Here is a 20,809-nt window from a genome sequence, read left to right as displayed (position 1 = left end):
TGGATTTATCCACAATCGCCAGGGGGCAGACAACGTACGCAAACTTGCACACCTTGTAGGGAAAGTGCGCCATTGGAAAATCCCGGCCTGCCTTCTCTCCCTGGACGCAGAGAAGGCGTTCGATCGGGTGGACTGGGCCTTCCTCAGGGCGGTACTTCGTAAACTCGGGCTGGGCCCGAAGATGATTGCTAGGACTATGGCTCCATACATAGGGCTCCACGCTCGAATCCGAGTCAATGGAGACCTAACACCGCCCATAGCGATTCACAGGGGCACTAAACAGGGGTGCCCCCTCTCACCCCTCCTATTCGCTCTTGCGGTGGAACCCCTCGCGGAGCTTCTACGGCGCGACTCGGACATCCACGGGATAGCACACGGGGGACGGGACAACAAGGTGGCGATGTTCGCGGACGACCTGATCCTTACTCTCTGCGCCCGCGGGACTCCCTGCCGGCAGTCCATAGGGCACTCTGCCTCTTCGAAAGGGCCTCCGGCCTCAAGATTAACCACGACAATTCCTGGGCCCTGAATCTTACCATCCCGGTGGAAGATCTCCCCACCCTGAGAGAGATTGTGCCCTACCAGTGGGCTGAGTGCCATATCAAATACCTGGGTCTCACCTTGACCCCCTCCCTTGCAGACTGGAGCTCTGTTAATTGGCGGATCTGTCGAAAGGAGGTCTTAGACGATCTGCGGCGGTGGAAACCCCTAATGCTGTCCTGGTTAGGCCGCCGCCACGCAGTCAAAATGTCGATCCTTCCCAAAATCCTATACGTATTTCAATGCCTCCCCACTCCAATTCCGCTGCACTGCATACGGAGCTTACAACGCGAGCTCACATCCTTTATCTGGGGTGGCAAGCGCCCACGTTTTTTCCCAGAAAATACTCATGGCCCCACGCGATAGGGGGGGACTATCCTGTCCTAACTTGATCCGTTACTACTGGGCCGCGCACCTCCGATTTGTGATAGAGTGGGGGGTGCGAGAGAGTGAAAAAGGGTGGCTGCACATGGACAGAGCGGTGACGGGACGCACTATTTGGGACCTGCCATGGCTCCTCCGAGCGGCCCGATCCAGAAGTGCATACCTTGCAGTGCCCACGAAAACGGTACTAGACATCTGGGATGCCGTCGCTGTCTCCAGGGTCCTTACTACGTTTCCGTCCCCGGACACCCCCCATAGCGGCAAACCCGCACTTCCCACCGGCCCATCGAACTCGGGCATTTGAGAACTGGGTGCAGGGGGATTGTAGGGTGCTTTGCGACCTGTTCGACGGGGGCTCCTTCAAGTCGTTTGACCAATGTCGTGAGGAGTTTCTACTGCAGCCTGCTGCGCTGCTGCAATACGTCGAACTACGACACTGGGCCTCTGGAGATAGGGTGTACCGGGCTGCTACACGCGCCTTCACCCCCTTCGAACGCTTGGCACGCTCCCTAGGGGGCTTGAAAGATTGGTCTCCCAGATTTACCACATTCTACAGCACCCGCCACTTATACACACCCACCCGTATCAGCGTCAATGGCAGACAGCGGTCGGTACGGATATCACACCTTCACAGTGGGACGCGGTGTGGAGAGATATCCCCAAGGTGTATCGGAGCATCCCGCAGAGGGAAAATACATATAAACTTTTAACTCAATGGTATTACACTCCCCTATGACTTCACAAGATGTTCCCCAATGTTTCGCCACTGTGCTGGAGGTGTCGGGCTGCGGCGGGGGACTTCGTGCACATATGGTGGGCATGTCCGCTCCTCACTGTCTTCTGGAAGGAGGTCCTTAGCCACATCAGGGGGGTGCTGGGGTTCCCTTTGCCTGAAGCCATAGATACAATCCTGTTGGGTATCAGACCATCAAACCTTAAGGCCCTAACCCGTAGTGACTGGATTGTAACATTACAGATGCTAGGGGCGGCCAAGCAACTCATAGCCTTGTATTGGAAGAAGACTGAAGCACCTCCAATAGCCTCCTGGTTTGTGCGGCTGTGGCACGTCTTGGCAATGGAGCTCCTAACAGCACGACTCCAGATGCGCCACACCCGCTTCGAGACAGTTTGGAAGCCCCTGGTGCGCTATTTGTGCTCCACAGAGCATGCACGACACATGCCCACTAGACTCAGGACGCTACATCTCTTTGAGGACGCTATTGCCCCTACAGACCCTGCTCGGTTGCTCCCATAGGCGACTCCTATAACAACTGAGCTCCGACGGCTAGCCCTCGTTGCCTAGTGCTGCTTCCCATCCACTGACCTGCCCACCACACCTGCTAGCACGACCACTCTTCTATCTTCTATCTTCTGTCTCTGGTTTACTCCCCCTTCCTTTTCCTTTTTCTCACTCCTCTGTAGCTTTTCTATGTTTTCATGGACCCCTGTTGGGTCGTTAGTAAACACTGGGCTTGTTGCCCTCTCACTTATTCCTCCTGAACTGTAATTGGAGCTCTCTCAACGCTGAACAACTTCAACAGCTTCTCCTAAGCCACGCGGCCGGCACCTCGGGGTTGTAGGCAAGGCGCTGTGTTAAAAATTCTGACTAAACGAATACTGTTCCTCGCGGCCAGCCTCGGATAGAGGTTGTGGGCTTAACGCTGTGTTCTTGTGCCCCTCCCAGGGGTTTTGCTCCAAAATAAAACAGACTTGTAACAAAAAAAAGTTGCCCTGAAGCATGAGACACCCACTACAGCGTATTCAGATCTTTTATTCTCCGTCAAAGGGGGAAACAGCGAGGATCGTGCTCCTGGGTTAATATTGGCATGATCAAATCTATCAAAATAGTTAAAGTGGAGGAATAGTTGCAAGCTATTACAGACTGACAACTACAAAGACCAGAGTGCAACTTGGCCACGCCCATCATGGCGATTTGTATATATTACGCGCTGCAAATACGGCGCCAAACCAAGCAATCTCTCCACCGTGAAACCCCAGTGAACAGGAGCTGTGAAGCTTGAAACATGTTTGGGACCAAGATACTGCTATGAGAAACTGCTGGTGTTCCTGCTACCTCGGAGAATAAAAGATCTGAATACGCTGTAGTGGGTGTCTCATTGTCTCATGCTTCAGGGCATCTTTTTTTGTGTGTATATATGTATATATATATATATATATATATATATATATATATATATATATATATATATATGTATATATCTAGTATACTCCAACTATGCGCCCGCTAACCTAAACGCCTAGGGAGTATATTCAAGTTGTGACAGAAATCCCCCATTGGATGATCCAATCCCATTATCTGAGAGAAGGAATTTAGGTCTCTGTCGTAGTAACAAATTGGGCATCCCTTGCGGAGGGATGAGCAAGCAGCTTGGCTGAGAAGTCGGCTTGTGCTGACCTTGCAAATTGCAGCAAGTGCTCCTCCTAGTCAAACCTGAAATGCTTGTTTATTTACAACTGAAGCATCCTTGCCCTGATCAGAGACTGTAGTAAGGCTGCCGTTGTTCATGTCATACAGATAGCTGTGTCACCACATGGACGAAAACAATCTCATTTGCACAATGTATACATCTACTTTGTGCATGATGTTCAAGGTACTATGATGGCGTTCTTGCGAAGTTGATTTTGTAAGCAAGTATAGTTTCATGGAAACAAATCCACACAGTCAGGGATGCCAGTCTTGGCTTGTGATGTGATTGGGAGAAGTGCCTAATTCCCTGCTATTGCCCCGGCTCATTTATGTCCAAAATTGGTTTGTGCTCTTTGCAAGACTGGCATTCTTCAATTCCTGTGCGATTCATCCCACTCGATCTTTGTTTGTCGCAGGACATTACTATAGTCCTTGCTTGCTGTCTTAACCAAGGGGCAGTTCTTACTTCTTATTGCTAGGGCTAGGGCCTGTCTTTTAAGCCTGCAGTCCTTGGTGTACCATGGGTGCTGACTTTTTTGAGGCACGGACAGTTTGCTGTGCTTACTATTTGCTTGAAAGTAGGAGCTCAACTGTTCCATTGTGCGTGAGTGGATGGTAGGACTGCTGCCCAGTCGCCTATATCCGCGACTACGGCCTGGAACTCTATAGTGTTCGGGGACAGGACTCCCGGCTGCCCGCTATTTTGGTACCTTGCAAGGAAACCTTGCGCCACCCTCGGGTAACTTTTGCAATTGGAGGGAACAAAATCAGTGGTAGAGATTGGGGCCCGAATGGTCTGAGGGTAACATGGTACATCCCACGGGGTCTTCATAGTCATACAGAAGGGGTTGTGGTTGCTGTCGGTCGTGGTACCCACAAACATGTCAGTCATTTTGCCCTAGAGTTTTACGTCAATTAAGATGTAGTCAATGCGTGAGGGGCAGCTAACTCTGTTAAAGGTGTTTGCCCCCTGGATGTCTGAAGGAGTTCTACCATTCTACCATTTGCTGCCCTTATGCCAGACTCCATTATGAGCGCATTAAGTTGGCCTCTGAGCTCAAAGGTACAATTGAAATCCCCTGTGACCTCAATTCTTGCATGGGGCAAGCAGCTAGATAGGGCTTGTTCTAATAGCATAACAGTGGGCAATGTATTGCCCCCCTTAGTCCCTCTGCTATAGACATTAAACCGGTCTAAACAGCCGCCTCCCCTGGGGCCCTTGATGGTAAGAGACTCAGGATATCGGAGCTCAGAATTGGCTGTATGGTGATTCGGCAGCCCAGGGCAGTATTCACCTAAATAATCAGTCCCCCCTGAAAAGACGCCCTCTTCCCATGGGGGTAGCTGGAGAGCAAAAGCAAACATAGCCCGATTTGTATTGTGGGACCAAACTCCAGGTCTCCTGGAAGATACAGATAACAAATCCCTCTATCAGTTCATTCCAGTGAGGGCGTAGCAAGTTATTTTTTAATCTTGCCGCATTCCATGATATAACCTTCTACTGATGGGGGTTTGGGGCCAGGGCAGAAATAAGATTCCTGCTCGATGTTTGTTGGCTGGGTGACACTAGAGGATAGGGCATTGCGGTGAGAGGTATGCAAGGTCCTGCCTCCTGAGGCATCAGAGTGGTTGCTTGGGCCCTTCATCCGCGAATTATCTATCGGTAGTTCATGTTCATCTGAGACATGAAAAGTTGTTAGGGCTACACTTGATGCTTGGGAGGGTAGTGATTTGATCCTTGTGTGGTTGGGGATCATATTGTAGTCAGTCGACTGCTTCTAGGGATGTCCCTCCCTCTAGGGCGGCAAGTGTCCCACCCCCTGTGATTGTTTGTGCTCGTCTAAACTGTATGGATGAGGTGGTAGGGGAGCAGGTTCGATACTTCAATGCAAGAAGATTCTCTGCCAGATCGGCATTGGACAAGGTTAGTTCAATGCAGTCATGAGGTTGCCCAGGGGACGAGCTTCTTTGGGCCCTGATGATGTCCTAGCATATCACTGAACGATAGCCCCTGATGTGGCGAATTCATTGTATGACTTTGTTTGTTAGGGAATCATCACTTTCGGTTACATTCCTTTGGCCGAGCTAGGGACGTTCTCCATGAAAATGTTTGGGTCATGCGGCAGGTGGGAGGTGCGTGGATAAAGCTCTGCTGGATAAATTTCACTGGAGAACGAGTTCTCATCAATGTGCTGCAGGGTCGAGCATGAGCTGTGGGGGCTCAAGGAGTAGCTGGATTAAAACGATTTTTGGATTTGTTGGACTTTGGGTTGCGAGAATCATTAGGTGTATTGGCCTTTCAATTATATAGATGGTGGACTTTTGAAGCTTGGGGGATGTAGTTTGTGGGAGTTATTAGGGTTAAAGGAACATTCCAGCCTAATGTGGCCCTTTCGGTGGGAGGCTACCTAGTCACTGAATGGGGTTGTTGTCCATGATAGTGTAAATGGTTCGCGTGTTGTTGTCCAAGTATAGCCATGGGGAGTAGGGTTTTAACCAGTGCAGTGAGTTCTTCGATCATGTGTCTCATGGTTACTATCTCAGACCTAAAAGTATTAATGGGCTGGAAAGTGTCATGTGGTGCAGAGATTTGGTCTTCATTAACTTCTATTTTCAGTGTGCTTAGTGGCTGGGCGATTCATCTATGACGGTGTCAGGCGTGACCGGCAGTGGTGCAAATCTATTTGAGCTGGGAATGGGGGGCCAGGTGAACACTCATCAATACAAGAAGATTCTGGTGGGTAAATATCCTTTGCTTGTCCTTCTACTTGTGCCGCTAGTGTGGTGTTACTATGGTCAGGGGTTCCCTTTAGAGAGTGCTTGTGGAACATTGTGGGAATAGTAGGTAGGCGGTGGTCTAATAGGGTTGGAAAGAGGTTCACAATCGTTGCGGTGCGCTGTTGGTTCCGCAACTAAGATACCCTCGCACTCACTAATGAGGGTGTCTATTCTATCGAGCACACAATTGCTAGCTGCGTGTTTGTGGGATATCCTTGCCTTTTTCCCCTTTCCTGCCCCGCTGTTATTACTACTTCCTGCCCCTGTTCCCTCCATGACTTTCCGTTTGCCCAGAGTTTAACCAAGTTAAAATGGTCTGAGCGGTTCACAGATGGCAGCCCACAGAGATGGTTTTAGCCCAAGTAACAGTTGATTATAAGGGTCGCATTTACTAGTTGGCGTAATGGGTTAGAAAGTCTTAGAACCGGGACAAAGAGTTTGGATGAATTAGTTCTTTTACAGCATCTACCACTTTGCACAAATCCTCCATAAAACGTGGCAAGAGTTAACACAGTATCTTATTGAGTTGCTAGGAGGCTGTACCGAAGAGTGACGCAGTGGTACAGTTCCAGCGGTGAAATGAAAGAGGGGTGGCCCTGCCCTGCCTCTTACTGGTAAGGACGGGCCCGCCCTTGGTCCGGGCGTGGCCCGCGCGTGTCCTCCATTGCGGTGGATGATGGCGCTTTTCAAGCGCGGCGGCAACTGGCTCCTCCTCACTCCTGGGAGCATGGTGTCTTAGGACTTGGAGTCTCCCAGCAAGAGGTGAAAGTCAGGGCAGATGAGCAGTGCATCCCCATGTGCCTGTCAGCGAAGTCATACTGGGATGGCTCGTGGCTGAAAAGAAATGACTGCCTTCGAGTTCATCGCCTCCTGTTGGATAAGGCCTTCCGGTGTCGCCATTTCATTACAAGACCAGAGGCTACCATTTTGCACGTTTAAAGCTCCCCAATGCCACACTACTCACATGCTCCACTGGTGTAAGATAAAAGCTTGCAAAAATGTTAGCACTTGACCAGTCTGCCGCTTTAAGAATGTTTGCAAGAGTACTACCTGCCCAAAACAATTTGCTGTACAGTAAAAAAGTGGTCAAGTAGCACTAATTTCTCAAAACTAAAAATTAAACAAATCAAATCCAATGCATTCACAAAATCAAATTCTTTGATATCACATTTGCAAATTAATGCAATTTATTTGAGTTACCATAATGATTCATAAATGTGGTAACACAGTTGCTTTCTCAGTGCAATTGAAATCAACATTTTTTTGCAGAATTTGGTGCTCAGGTTGGGGGAGAAGGGGCTGGAGTGTGGACTTTGTTTGTTAGGGAATCTTCACTTTCGGGTACATTCCTTGGGCCGAGCCCAGGGACGTTCACCATGAAAATGTTTGGGGCAGGGGGGAGGTGCATGGATAAAGCTCTGCTGGAGAAATTTCGCTGGACCAGAGGCTAGTGAAAAAGGTGGGGTGGACAAGGACAGGGTAGTGTGACATTTATACATCCTCATATGTTGGTGCTGATCCAGCCTTTCTAAAAAAGGTCAATTGTTCCATAGAAAACACACAGCACTATATAAACACTGCCGCATTGATTTCAGTTGTCCTGGCTTGTGTACAGGTTGTAGTCAACGTTTTGACCCCTTTGGGTATGCTAGGTAGATTCAACCTTAGAATGTGGATAACTCATGTTAAGTTGAGATTGGGGTCACAGGAAAAGTGAACGCATTAAAAAAAGGGGTAGGAAAGTTACCTAGTTGTATATCTGATGTGTTCGTTTAGAGTAGATAGACGAAGTAAGGTGGGGCTCAGCCGTGCTCCTAAAGACAGAGAAGAGAACCATGTAACTCTTACACAGTGATAAATTATACGTGTTGTGTAGGAAACACCCAGAATTGGGTTGTCACTTACGTATAAAGAATGAAAGTACGGCCGTCAGTGTACGTACATTATAAGTGGAAGAATTGCAGGTCAAACGATCTCTGTCAATGCCTGAATCAATCTAAAGCGACGTGAAAACGAGTGGGTTAGAAGGAAGTATTTGAGCTGGGTTTGGAAAAACAATATTATAGATGAACCGTTCTTAAGGGGGTGCCTATATCGGAAGTGCATCACGCCTGAAAGGCTGTGCACACTGAGCCCTAAAGATGTTAAAGCATCCGCATCTGGGCGGTGCGGGCGTGCTCTGGGAGGAAGGCTGGATAAGCCATCAACAAACCCCCGGGTGAGTGTGGGATTAAAGGTCAGCCCGTGAGAGAAGAGCCATAATGGCTAACTTCGGCATCTGCCGAGTAGTATTGGAAAAAGATACAATTGCCCTGTTATTAAAATAGGTGACTGCAAGCATTACGGTTAGCCCGCCTATTTAGTCACAGGAATTATTGTAAAGCAATGTGAGGTCTAAAAAGGGGTCCTGAGACGACATATGCATATTCGCTAGTGGGAAGAGAAATGTGATGTAAATCAAAACTAAGCCACTCCGGCAGCCGCCGATTATTAAACAATTGTGTTGGGACGTTGAACAAGTCAGTCAGAACGTCCAGATACTCGTCTGAATCACTGTGAAATCTTTATCACATGCTGAGTCATCTGATGGATACTCTCATTTATAGTTGAAGGTAACTGACAAGTGCGCAAGTATGGGGATGCTATCATTGATCACTGCGGGCGGTACGATACAGAAGAGGCACTCACACCAATTCTCACCTGAGAAAATGAATCGCTCGGCTCCGTCAAAGTATTCAGCCCTCCTAACATCTCCAAACAGTCTATGTGTAAGGAAAGCTCCTCCTTGGACCATTTTCCTCCAGCTCTATCTCTCCTAATCTTGCTCCTTAAACTAGGTTGCTTGCATCTGACTCTACAGTAAATTCCAGAATATTCCCAAATATCGCCTTGCTGTTTCAGCTCTCCAGGTTGTTCAACGAACCCTTGTTGGTCCTTTCGAGCCTCCTGGGACCGGGGATTACATCCGCATACCAAAAAGCTTTCCTCAAACCCAGGGATTTCAGTCACCGAAGAGCCCTGTAATGCAATGGGCCTGGGGAAATGGCCTGAAGCGAGGATGACAAAAGTCCTACCACTCTTGATAGACCCCTCAAAGTCACCACTTCCTTCACTGGGCTACCTTCTACTTGATCTTTGCCATTTCTTTCTGGAGACAAAGCTGGGTCTGATTGTTATCCACCTAAAATCCCAGGTATTCCAAATTTGTTGCAGGATTCATGCTAGACTTATCCACATTGCTAATGAACCCTGAGGCTCATCCGTTGACCAGTTTATGTGCTTCAGCAGTTCCCCCCTGATCCTGAGACATCAGTAGCATGTTGTCTAGATAAATTAATAAACATACTTCACAAGCCAGTCTTTCTCTTGTAAAATGTCTTGCAGAAGATGGATCTCCTCCATCTTCAAGCGCCTGTTATTCAAAAACCTGTTTAGTTCCTTTAAGTTTATTATGGGTCATAAACCCTTGTTCTTTTTCTTCACTAGGACAACAGTATTTACAAAACCCCTTCCTGAGTTCTTGACCATGCAAATTGCCCCCTTGAGCAACATTTGGGGAACTGGTGTATCTATCAGTGTCATTTGCTCCTGATCTAAGGACAACTCCCTTGGCTGACTCCTTTGTTAAGGAACCTGGCAGATATCTATTTTGAAAACCCCCTCATGGTTTTTAATCCCTCCGTTATGCCAGACCAATTTTGGACAAAAAAATAATTTACCCTCCCCCCCACCGCTGTGTGGGAAGAATCAAGTAAGGGGTTGAACCGTACCTTGATCTCCAGCTCCATGGAATCTGCCCCTGCTGCCTTGTGAGCAAGGAGTTTGTCCTCTGCAGTAAGAACCTATTGCTTTGAAGGAAGTTCCTTCTGTATACCTAATGGTCTTGGTGGTAATACTGGGCCCTTTGTAGCCCACGGCTGACAGCCAGGCCCCTCCTGTCAGCTTTTCCAAAAATTCTATTGTTGAACATCCATCTCATGTTGGATTGGGCCTTACTAAAGGCAGTACACGTTGAGACTTATTTGCATAGAGTTTTAATACAACTCTTCCCAAAGAGAAGACCATTCGGGTCCCCTGGTGTCAGGGACTGCATTTCCTCAGAAGCAGTACCCTCAAGAGGCCCACCTTCTGGAAGCTCTGACTCAGAGTAAAATACACCATAGGATCAAAGTGGCCAGACAAGGGGAAGGGAAGTTAGGGAGGGTACTGCAGGGAGAGAGACCGCAGATCACAGTGAGTTCCACCTTATTACCTATACTGCTATAAATATATATTTATTTATATATATATGTATATATATATATGTATGTATGTATGTGCTCTTTGATCAAACCTTACCTGCAATAAATATAAGCAGTAGGCTTTATAACATTTATCTTAAGCTTCTCCAAGTATTCTTTATATATATATATATATATATATATATATATATATATATATATATATATATGTATATATATTGTCTTAATGTCCTTAAAAGGAGTTAAACCTTATTGTGGAATGCACTTGAAACATCTTTAGTTGCAAGGAAATAAGAAGCCAAGTTCAAATAAGTTATAAGTTCTTTGATTCCAAAACCATCAATGTCATACTTTGTAAAATAAACAGAGAAGCTTTAGTCTGGTAGTGTCTTCAGAGGCTTCTGAATAATCTCTTGAAAATAAACAGATACCTTTCCTTTCCTTAATTTCTTCAAAGATTTCTGAATAGCCTTTTGACATCTGACGGTTTCTGTCTTTAGTTTGAAAAGCTTTCCATTCCTTAATTTCTTCAGAGGCTTTGAATACCTTTTAACCTCTGAAGGTTCATGGCTTCAATTTGAAAAGCTTAGAATTACCTACACATATGCACAATCAAAATTAACATGAACATTTTTCCATATGTCTGCTAAATATGTGAACTAAACAAAAAGGTATTTTCCGTGACTCTGAGTGTTAACATAAAAATCTTTCCATTCCATGCCTCTGAGCCCAGAATATGTTAATAACTATACATGAGACCTGCGAAAATAAATATGCACATCTTTCTTTCTTTTGATGAGTCGCCGGCACAAGCTCCATTCTACTGCGGAGATACTGGGCTAAGATAACACTGTTGTCTCTTGCCTTCTGCCAAGACAACGGACTCATTAAACAACTCTCACCAGGTTCTTTATTTCAGGAATGCGGGCAAGATTCACCAAAGAAGAAACCTCAGTTTTCAGAGAGACGGAGAGAGGCTTCCGATCACCTACGCTGTAACAGGAATAATCCGCAGGGTGCGGCTGGGCATGGCTGCCTTTACAGGCTGCAGCAAAGCTACGGTGGCTGCAAGGCGACGTAATGAGGAACATAGCAAAAAATAAAAGTAATTAATAAGTAAATAGGATAAAACAAAGAAAAGAAACTTTTAGCGCACCATGCACTGTTTGCCTGAAATAAAGACAACTCTAGTGTGCCAATGATAGAAGTTCACTGCTTAGTGTATACATGTAGTCCAGTGCACAATGCGAGTCCAATGTACACATGCAGTTACAGTTTTAGGGTGCACATAACATGTTCATAGCACCATGAAAGGCTGAGGGCAGCGCAAGTCAAAAGATACAGTAAACACTGCAGGGTGAGCTGAATGCTCAATAGTCCGACGGGTCATGACCGTCTGCCCCCTCCCCCACCCCCATCAAAACAGAAACCCCACCTTCAGGAAGGAGCATTAGGATTGCGTTGGTGAAACTGTTGTAGCAACCGTGGAGCATGGATAGAATCGCGAAGCTCCCAGGAGACTTCCTCAAGTCCATAGCCTTTCCTAGTGATTAGATACCATAATGTTCTATTCTGTACCTTACTGTCCTTTATTTGACGTACTTCGTACTCTAACTGGTCCCTCAGCCATATCAAGGGTTCTGACCAGTGGATCCAGAATATCCAATAATTTATCTTGGCACTGCTTGAGCAGTGCTACAGGTCCTTCCTAAGAAAAGAAAAGCCAATAGATCCGGTTCCAGATTAGATGTTATTCCTGATTTGTTAAATGCAAAAAGAACAATTGATGGACAGAATGCAGAACAATGTCATACATTCACCCCAGTACAGAGATCTGGGCCTTAATCCATAGTTTTTTTGCTCTCCATGTCATTCCAGTTTGGACCCAGCCATATGCAAATCAGTCTTGACCCTGTGGCTGTTATCCAGGAATGGTCTTGGGTATTCAGCCCTCATCAGGTTCTGCGTCTCCTTATCGAGAGGCATATGGATCCAAAACTTAATAAAGGAGGTCACGTGGTCCATAGGCTACCAATCCGATCCCCTTGGGTGAGTAATGCGGGTAGGGTTAAACATTTCCACGCCGAAGGGTCTTTGATAGCCTTTGAAGTTGAATGTTGATCCAAATCCTCATCGAGGAAATCAGTCTCCAAAGTCTCCTGTGGATCTAAAACATATTCGTCCACCTCATTCTCTAATATAAATATATATATTTTCGTCATCTGTATTAATATTACAGTCTTTTGTGCCATGAAGGATACTCGTTCTATTTGTGCCACGAGACAGCCAGATAAATTGTGCCACTATGGTCACTCCTGCTAATCTTGCTGCTATGGACACCATAGTCTGTTTTAGAGCTCAGGCCTCCCAATGTGTGCTCCTCATCCATAATATTAAGGTTTTTTTAGTTGCCTGACCTCCTTGTTTCATAACCAAAGGGGTCGCCTGCTCCGAAATGGAGAAAAACCCTCCTCTAAGGGCGAATACCTTTTTCATTTCACAAAAACAGCTTCCACCACCTCCTTGAGGGAAGATTTTAGCTCCCTGTCAAAATACTTCTTAAATATTTCCTTACTAATCACATGGTTACGGGGCCCCCGGGGAACACCTTCTTCAGACATAGTGAGTCTTTTTTTTATTTTTTAAATGTAGGAGATCTCAATAAGCAGTCAAAAATTGCTTCATAGTGGTTCATAGTGGTTCACTCGACAAACGGTTGTAACAAAACTGGTGCTCATGTAAAGCGCTCTGATACCCGATGTCTCGGGTCTAGTTCGTGCTTCATAAAACTCTAAAAACAAAATTAAAAAACGCTGTTGACTTGTAGTATGCCATATAAGCACTTCTTTATTTAATTCTTATTAAGTGTAATGGTGTCTCCACTATTAATTGTTTGTCCTACCAAAGTGTGTCTCACACAAACAATTGACTCTGCCTGAGCCTAGCTGGATACAGGCTTGTACCCCACTTTATTTGTTTCTTGCTGATTTTTCTGTATTGTTAAGCAACTATATATTAAAAACACCTGTCCGGCTGAACAGCTGTAAAATATAGTACTTATTGGGTCTATATTTATTGTTTGCCCTCATTAATCCTTGTCTGGGGACCACTGTCTTTAGAAATAGTTGTATTGGACTATGTCACAATTGCGAAGGGTCAAGATTTCATCCATGCAAAACTTCCAAGAGGTCGTACGAACTGTTCTACAGGCATCAAAGTCAGTGTGCACCTTGCAAAACTGCACATTGTCTTTCATAGTTATCTTGAACTATCGGTCAAAGAATGTAATATGATTAGTGGAATGTCTACAAGTGGAATAATTGACTTTGCCTGCATCAAAAAATCAACACTGTACCTGGGCAACTTGATAAATTCTGGTCATCAACATCAAACAATATGAACTTTGAGATGCTAGCTCACCAAAACATTTCCGATGCTTCACTGAATTTCCAATTATTGCAAGTGGAATGATTGTCAATGAGGAGTTGATGCCTGCAGAGAGAGATTCAAAAGGTCCGGGCCACATTGTTCAAGAACTTGACAGCAAATTGGAGGAAACTGATCTTCATGTTGTGCCACATGTTGCATGGGGTGTTCGAAATGGTTCCAATTGAGTTATTGTTCTGTCAAATGACACAGATGTTGTTATTCAGCTATTTAAATTTGTTGCTATGTTCATAAGTCGAGGATTGTCATACTTATTGATACGTTACGGAACAGATGAGAAAAGACACTTAGTCCCGCTTTTTATTCTGTACAAGAAACTTGACCCAGAGATGCCAGGTGTGAGCAAAATTGAAACAAATCTTGGAACTTTTACTGCTGAACCTGTGAAGCTTCAACAAGGATTTGCTGAGACCGAAGAAGAATCTGACTTTAAAGTCGTAGAAAAATTCCTTGTGCGCATGGGGAAAACAAGTTCTGACTGTCATGATTGTGATCTGCAGTACAGTGAGTTCAAGAGATCAGTTCCTCTAAGTGACCTTCCACTGACGTCCAATTCTGTGTGTGCACTCATTAGAGGAGCGTTCTACTTGATCAGAAGATCTTTAAATGTTTTGAATCATGCATATGTAGAGAAATCGTGTGAATTTGGTTAGGAAGATATTGATAGGGTGTTAAAACCTACAAAATGTCTAAATGCTCTACTCACAGAACTTTCACATACATGTACTTGCAAAACCTGTGCTACAAAAAGATATCCCTGTTGATATGCTCTTCTCAAATGTTCAACATTATGCAAATGCACCATGAACTAATGCCGAAACAAATAAAGTGAACTATGAAAAAGTTTCTAAAACAGTAGTGATAAACATTATTTTTTTTCATATTCAGATAATAAACATTGTTTGGTCTATACATAAAAGGATTACAAACCATTATTATTTGTTGCATTTCTATATACCTCTTCTTCCTCTAATATAGCTGCCATATTGGAAAATAGCGCAAGGCCTGCTCCAAGAGGTTCTTTTCTGTCTCTAAGACTACTTGATCACCAAAACCTATCTTTTGACATCAAAATTAAGTAGATAGGTCTCATGGTTCCTGAAATATTACATCACCACTGTAACACATCCGCCATTTTTAAAAATTTGGTCTGGATCAACATCTAACCCTAGGTTGGATGGAGAAGCACTCCTTTTCAACTAACTAAACACAAAATCTTCGAATGGATTGATGGATTTTTTTACCTGAAATGTTTTTAAATATTTAAACTATGCGTGCTGCAGTGATAGCAAGTTTGTCTCTACTGTGCCTATTCTCAGACCTTCCTACCTCGAACCTATCAGACTCGACCACCACGCACCATAGCAACAGTGCGTGGTGGTCGAGTCTGATAGGCTCGAGGTAGGAAGGTCTGGATCAACATCTACCCTAGCTAAACTACATCTCTAGAAATCCAAAACTCAAATCCAAAATGAAATTTTTGGACTGCAGTTTTTACATTTTTTTTATGGCTGTATATCAGAGGGCCGGAATTATAAGGCCAAGCAAGCTCATGGATTCCCTACCCTGTCTCTTTCTTTAGCTCATCCACCAAAAGGACCAGAAGGCATCTCTGCGGTGGCATAGGGGGGTGGGTAATCAGAACTTTACCTCTAGCTGCCCCCTGGTCTCAGTGAAATTCCCTCAGCAGGGCTGCCTTGTGTTACTGGTGATTTCCCTTGGGAAAGTGCAATTGTCTAGCTGGGGTGCAAAGATCTTGTGGCTCTTGGGCTGCTCATACGGGACAGTTCCTTAGTTTCTCATATAGCGTTTAGAGCACTTGTCACAAAAATATTACATGGTGTGGTAGCACACTGTATTTTACACACAGCAGTTTCTGTTGAAATTACCACTATATTTACATAGACAATACAGTTTTGCTGATAAAACTATATAGCGCACAAATGATGAAGTGTGTTAATTTCATTTCATTTGTAATTTGCACATCATAAAGTGTCTTGATTTTTTTTGATCCTATTGAAATCTTTATTTCCATCACTCTTCGGAATTTGGAAAAAAAAAGTGGTTCATTTAAAGGTATTTAAATTTTGTTGTGCTAGAAGAAAACAACCTATGACTTTTTCTTTCATTCCAGCAAGATTGTCACATAGTTCACTTTACAAAATCCTCACACTTTACATTAAGAGAAAGGAAAGTAAGCACCAGACTCCATGTTAAAATAATAAGCAGCAACCTATCAGAAGACTAGACTGACATTTGACCTCTTTCTTTGAATGCACAGCAAATGGGACAAGATAAAAACACAATTTAAAGTCCTCCTTAATGCTCGTTCACCTTCAGAACTCAAGCCTGGTCCTTGGTGGTGCTGCAGCCCCTCTCCATTTCTACTTCCAGTGTCTAAAGTTTCTTCTTTTTAATTTTTTTATTGAACGAGACCTGATCAGACAGTATAAACAGAAAAAGACAAAGTACAATAACTTATTACAAATAATACCAATACAAATAATACATCAATAATGAATCAATAAGACTATTAAAAGAAGCAACATACAATTGTAAAACAAAACATACCTAACAAAAATGCGTATATAACAAGAACATTGACTTAATTCATAGTTACGACACCAGTTTTCCAATTTGTTATTGGGTGCCATATTGAATCACCACGTTTCTTTGCTCTAGTTCCCCTAGTAGCATAAATAGCCGTCTCAAAGCTAAAAACTGCTAAGAATCGGGCTAACCACATGTGGAAGCTAGGGGGTTCAAGTTCTCTCCAGCGGGATGACAAAATGATTCTAAGGACAGCCGTTCCAATAAATAGCAATTTTTCCTCTTGTTTTGAGAGTTCTAACGAGGAGTCATAACCAAACATAAACAATGTTTCAGATTCAGGGAGTTTACGCCCAAATATCACCTGCCAATAATCACTAATCGCTATTTTAAGAAGATCGAGCTGTGGACAGTTGCTAAACATATGTATTAGTGTCGCTGGGCCCTGCGAACATCTAGGACATAAATAATTTTCCCTTTTACCCCAGTTGAATAGTTTGGCAGGAGTGTAGTAAAGGTTGAATACAGTTTTATACGTCCGAGCTTTAAGATTACTAGCCATAAACAAAGAGTCACTTAGTTCCAACACTTTATAAATATCGACATTAGGATTACTAATTTTTCTAGCCCAGTTTGCTTCGGTTTTCTCCAAATCATCTAGGATGTTAGTTAATAAAATGTCATACAGTAATCCTATTTTTATATTTGGTCTATTAACAGCTTCTGTAATATCCACTCTTGTTAGACTTAAGGCCAATCCTTTTGCTTTGAGATAAGCATAGATTTGCACATATTTAATATAATCACCATTAGATAATTGATATTTATTCTTTAAATCTATAAACTTAGTTTCAAAATTATTTAACAGAAAATCCTTTATTCTACAAATTCCAAGTCTTTGCCATTTCCTAGCTATAACATCATTGGAGAGGCCATGAGTGGTTCTCGGTTGCCTTAGTGAAGTGTATCTATTACATTTCGTGATTTTCATATGTTTAACAATCTTAGCCCAAACCTTCCAAGCACTGCTTACAATTTCAAATTTACATATCTTTCTAATCTCTTTGGCTTCTGTTTGTTGTAAAAACAGCCCATTTACATCTCTTCCGAGAACTAGCTCATAAATTGATGGTACAACACTGACGTCTACGATAGCTATCTCAGGACTAAAGTTAAACATGGGTGACATTTGTTTAAGGAGTGCTGCCCAATGATATAGGCTAGTATTGGGAATAGCAAGCCCACCTATCTAAAGTTTCAAGGGGCTTATAGTTGGGCACCTTCCCATCTCTGGGCCCGGTGCATTGCACTGGTTGCAGTACTTGTAGCTATCGCCCCTATTTTGGACAATTTTGTTCTCCATTTCTAAGGAAAAAGCTTCTTGGACCAATTGAAATGTTGATTATTATTTTTTGCATGGCTATAGTTATCAGATAAACATCTGTCGCAATGTAGATCTTTTGCTTTTTCACACAAATGATGCACATCTGTATTCTTGCTTTTATTCGTACATTAATTGTCTTTGGGGAAAAAATACTTTTCATTGGCTTGTATTTAGTACTTCACTCCGATCCGAAATTAAATTGTTTCTTTGTTAATGTCAAAATAGGTAGATATTTCGTTTCTGTAATAAATCAATCTATGTTGTTTTTGCTCTACTCTCCCCTACAATAGGCAGAAAGTTTGTCAGTATCTTGATGCGCTTTTGGTATCTCACTAGTGCCAACCTTCCAGAGGAAAGCTCCGATGGGACAAAAGTATTTCAGATTGTTTTAGGAGATGACAACGCAAAGGACTCAAAACGCCTACTTACAGCAAATTATGAGTAAGTGCAAACTTATTTTCACTTTTCACTGGTGTGACACCCAACCAACCAAACACAATACCTATCCCTTACAAACAGTGCTACCCTAGATTTTCACATACCCGAGAACTCCAATTGAAATTTCACCCTGTTGATCAGTACCGATTTTCCTACACTTGGGTACGTGATCTTCAATCCAAATAACTCATACTTGATAATATTTGTAAATATTAGTTCCTCACGTTGATTCACCTAGTAGCTAACAAGTTATTTGTTGTAAATAGTGTATGTACTTTATGCCATAAGGAGATATTCAAAGCTGAGATGTTCACACCCAATGTGTACCCTTCTTGAATCCCAAAATAATGTGCTAATACATGAGCGTTCATTGTCAATAAATAGGACTTGAACAAAAAATAACCTGTGTGATCCATGGTGTCAGAGGCTTTGTATACTTAATAATATATTTTCTGATTCCTGCCTCTGACTACCTAAACAGAATCAATCCCCTGTGAATTTTGCAAAACTTAGTGTAGACACCAAGTCTACGAGGGATTATCTGGAAATCCAATTGTCCCCACTGGAGAGATATACTCCACCCAGCAGAATCATAAGCTCACTTTCTGCTTAAACTCACTCATGGTACACTGGTGTGACACCCAACCAACCAAACACAATACCTATCCCTTACAAACAGTGCTACCCTAGATTTTCACATACCCGAGAACTCCAATTGAAATTTCACCCTGTTGATCAGTACCGATTTTCCTACACTTGGGTACGTGATCTTCAATCCAAATAACTCATACTTGATAATATTTGTAAATATTAGTTCCTCACGTTGATTCACCTAGTAGCTAACAAGTTATTTGTTGTAAATAGTGTATGTACTTTATGCCATAAGGAGATATTCAAAGCTGAGATGTTCACACCCAATGTGTACCCTTCTTGAATCCCAAAATAATGTGCTAATACATGAGCGTTCATTGTCAATAAATAGGACTTGAACAAAAAATAACCTGTGTGATCCATGGTGTCAGAGGCTTTGTATACTTAATAATATCTTTTCTGATTCCTGCCTCTGACTACCTAAACAGAATCAATCCCCTGTGATTTTTGCAAAACTTAGTGTAGACACCAAGTCTACGAGGGATTATCTGGAAATCCAATTGTCCCCACTGGAGAGATATACTCCACCCAGCAGAATCATAAGCTCACTTTCTGCTTAAACTCACTCATGGTACACTGGTGTGACACCCAACCAACCAAACACAATACCTATCCCTTACAAACAGTGCTACCCTAGATTTTCACATACCCGAGAACTCCAATTGAAATTTCACCCTGTTGATCAGTACCGATTTTCCTACACTTGGGTACGTGATCTTCAATCCAAATAACTCATACTTGATAATATTTGTAAATATTAGTTCCTCACGTTGATTCACCTAGTAGCTAACAAGTTATTTGTTGTAAATAGTGTATGTACTTTATGCCATAAGGAGATATTCAAAGCTGAGATGTTCACACCCAATGTGTACCCTTCTTGAATCCCAAAATAATGTGCTAATACATGAGCGTTCATTGTCAATAAATAGGACTTGAACAAAAAATAACCTGTGTGATCCATGGTGTCAGAGGCTTTGTATACTTAATAATATCTTTTCTGATTCCTGCCTCTGACTACCTAAACAGAATCCATCCCCTGTGATTTTTGCAAAACTTAGTGTAGACACCAAGTCTACGAGGGATTATCTGGAAATCCAATTGTCCCCACTGGAGAGATATACTCCACCCAGCAGAATCATAAGCTCACTTTCTGCTTAAACTCACTCATGGTACACTGGTGTGACACCCAACCAACCAAACACAATACCTATCCCTTACAAACAGTGCTACCCTAGATTTTCACATACCCGAGAACTCCAATTGAAATTTCACCCTGTTGATCAGTACCGATTTTCCTACACTTGGGTACGTGATCTTCAATCCAAATAACTCATACTTGATAATATTTGTAAATATTAGTTCCTCACGTTGATTCACCTAGTAGCTAACAAGTTATTTGTTGTAAATAGTGTATGTACTTTATGCCATAAGGAGATATTCAAAGCTGAGATGTTCACACCCAATGTGTACCCTTCTTGAATCCCAAAATAATGTGCTAATACATGAGCGTTCATTGTCAATAAATAGGACTTGAACAAAAAATAACCTGTGTGATCCATGGTGTCAGAGGCTTTGTATACTTAATAATATCTTTTCTGATTCCTGCCTCTGACTACCTAAACAGAATCAATCCCCTGTGATTTTTGCAAAACTTAGTGTAGACACCAAGTCTACGAGGGATTATCTGGAAATCCAATTGTCCCCACTGGAGAGATATACTCCACCCAGCAGAATCATAAGCTCACTTTCTGCTTAAACTCACTCATGGTACACTGGTGTGACACCCAACCAACCAAACACAATACCTATCCCTTACAAACAGTGCTACCCTAGATTTTCACATACCCGAGAACTCCAATTGAAATTTCACCCTGTTGATCAGTACCGATTTTCCTACACTTGGGTACGTGATCTTCAATCCAAATAACTCATACTTGATAATATTTGTAAATATTAGTTCCTCACGTT

At 43.1% G+C, this 20,809-nt stretch overlaps 1 protein-coding gene across 1 annotated transcript in view; it reads left to right on the top strand.

The window, feature by feature from the left end:
• Positions 1-20,809, top strand: part of MAIP1 (matrix AAA peptidase interacting protein 1) — a 61,843-nt gene that overhangs the window by 17,347 nt on the left and 23,687 nt on the right. The window contains exon 4 of the mRNA XM_086955468.1: positions 18,043-18,193. Within this exon, the coding sequence (XP_086811594.1) occupies positions 18,043-18,193 (151 nt within the window). The remainder of the gene's footprint in view (positions 1-18,042; positions 18,194-20,809) is intronic.

This window comes from Lissotriton vulgaris, chromosome 2_1, assembly GCF_964263255.1.
Source record: "Lissotriton vulgaris chromosome 2_1, aLisVul1.2, whole genome shotgun sequence".
Classification (NCBI taxonomy): Eukaryota; Metazoa; Chordata; class Amphibia; order Caudata; family Salamandridae; genus Lissotriton; species Lissotriton vulgaris.
Note: the sequence above shows the minus strand (reverse complement) of the source record. Positions and strands in the feature narration are given on the sequence as shown.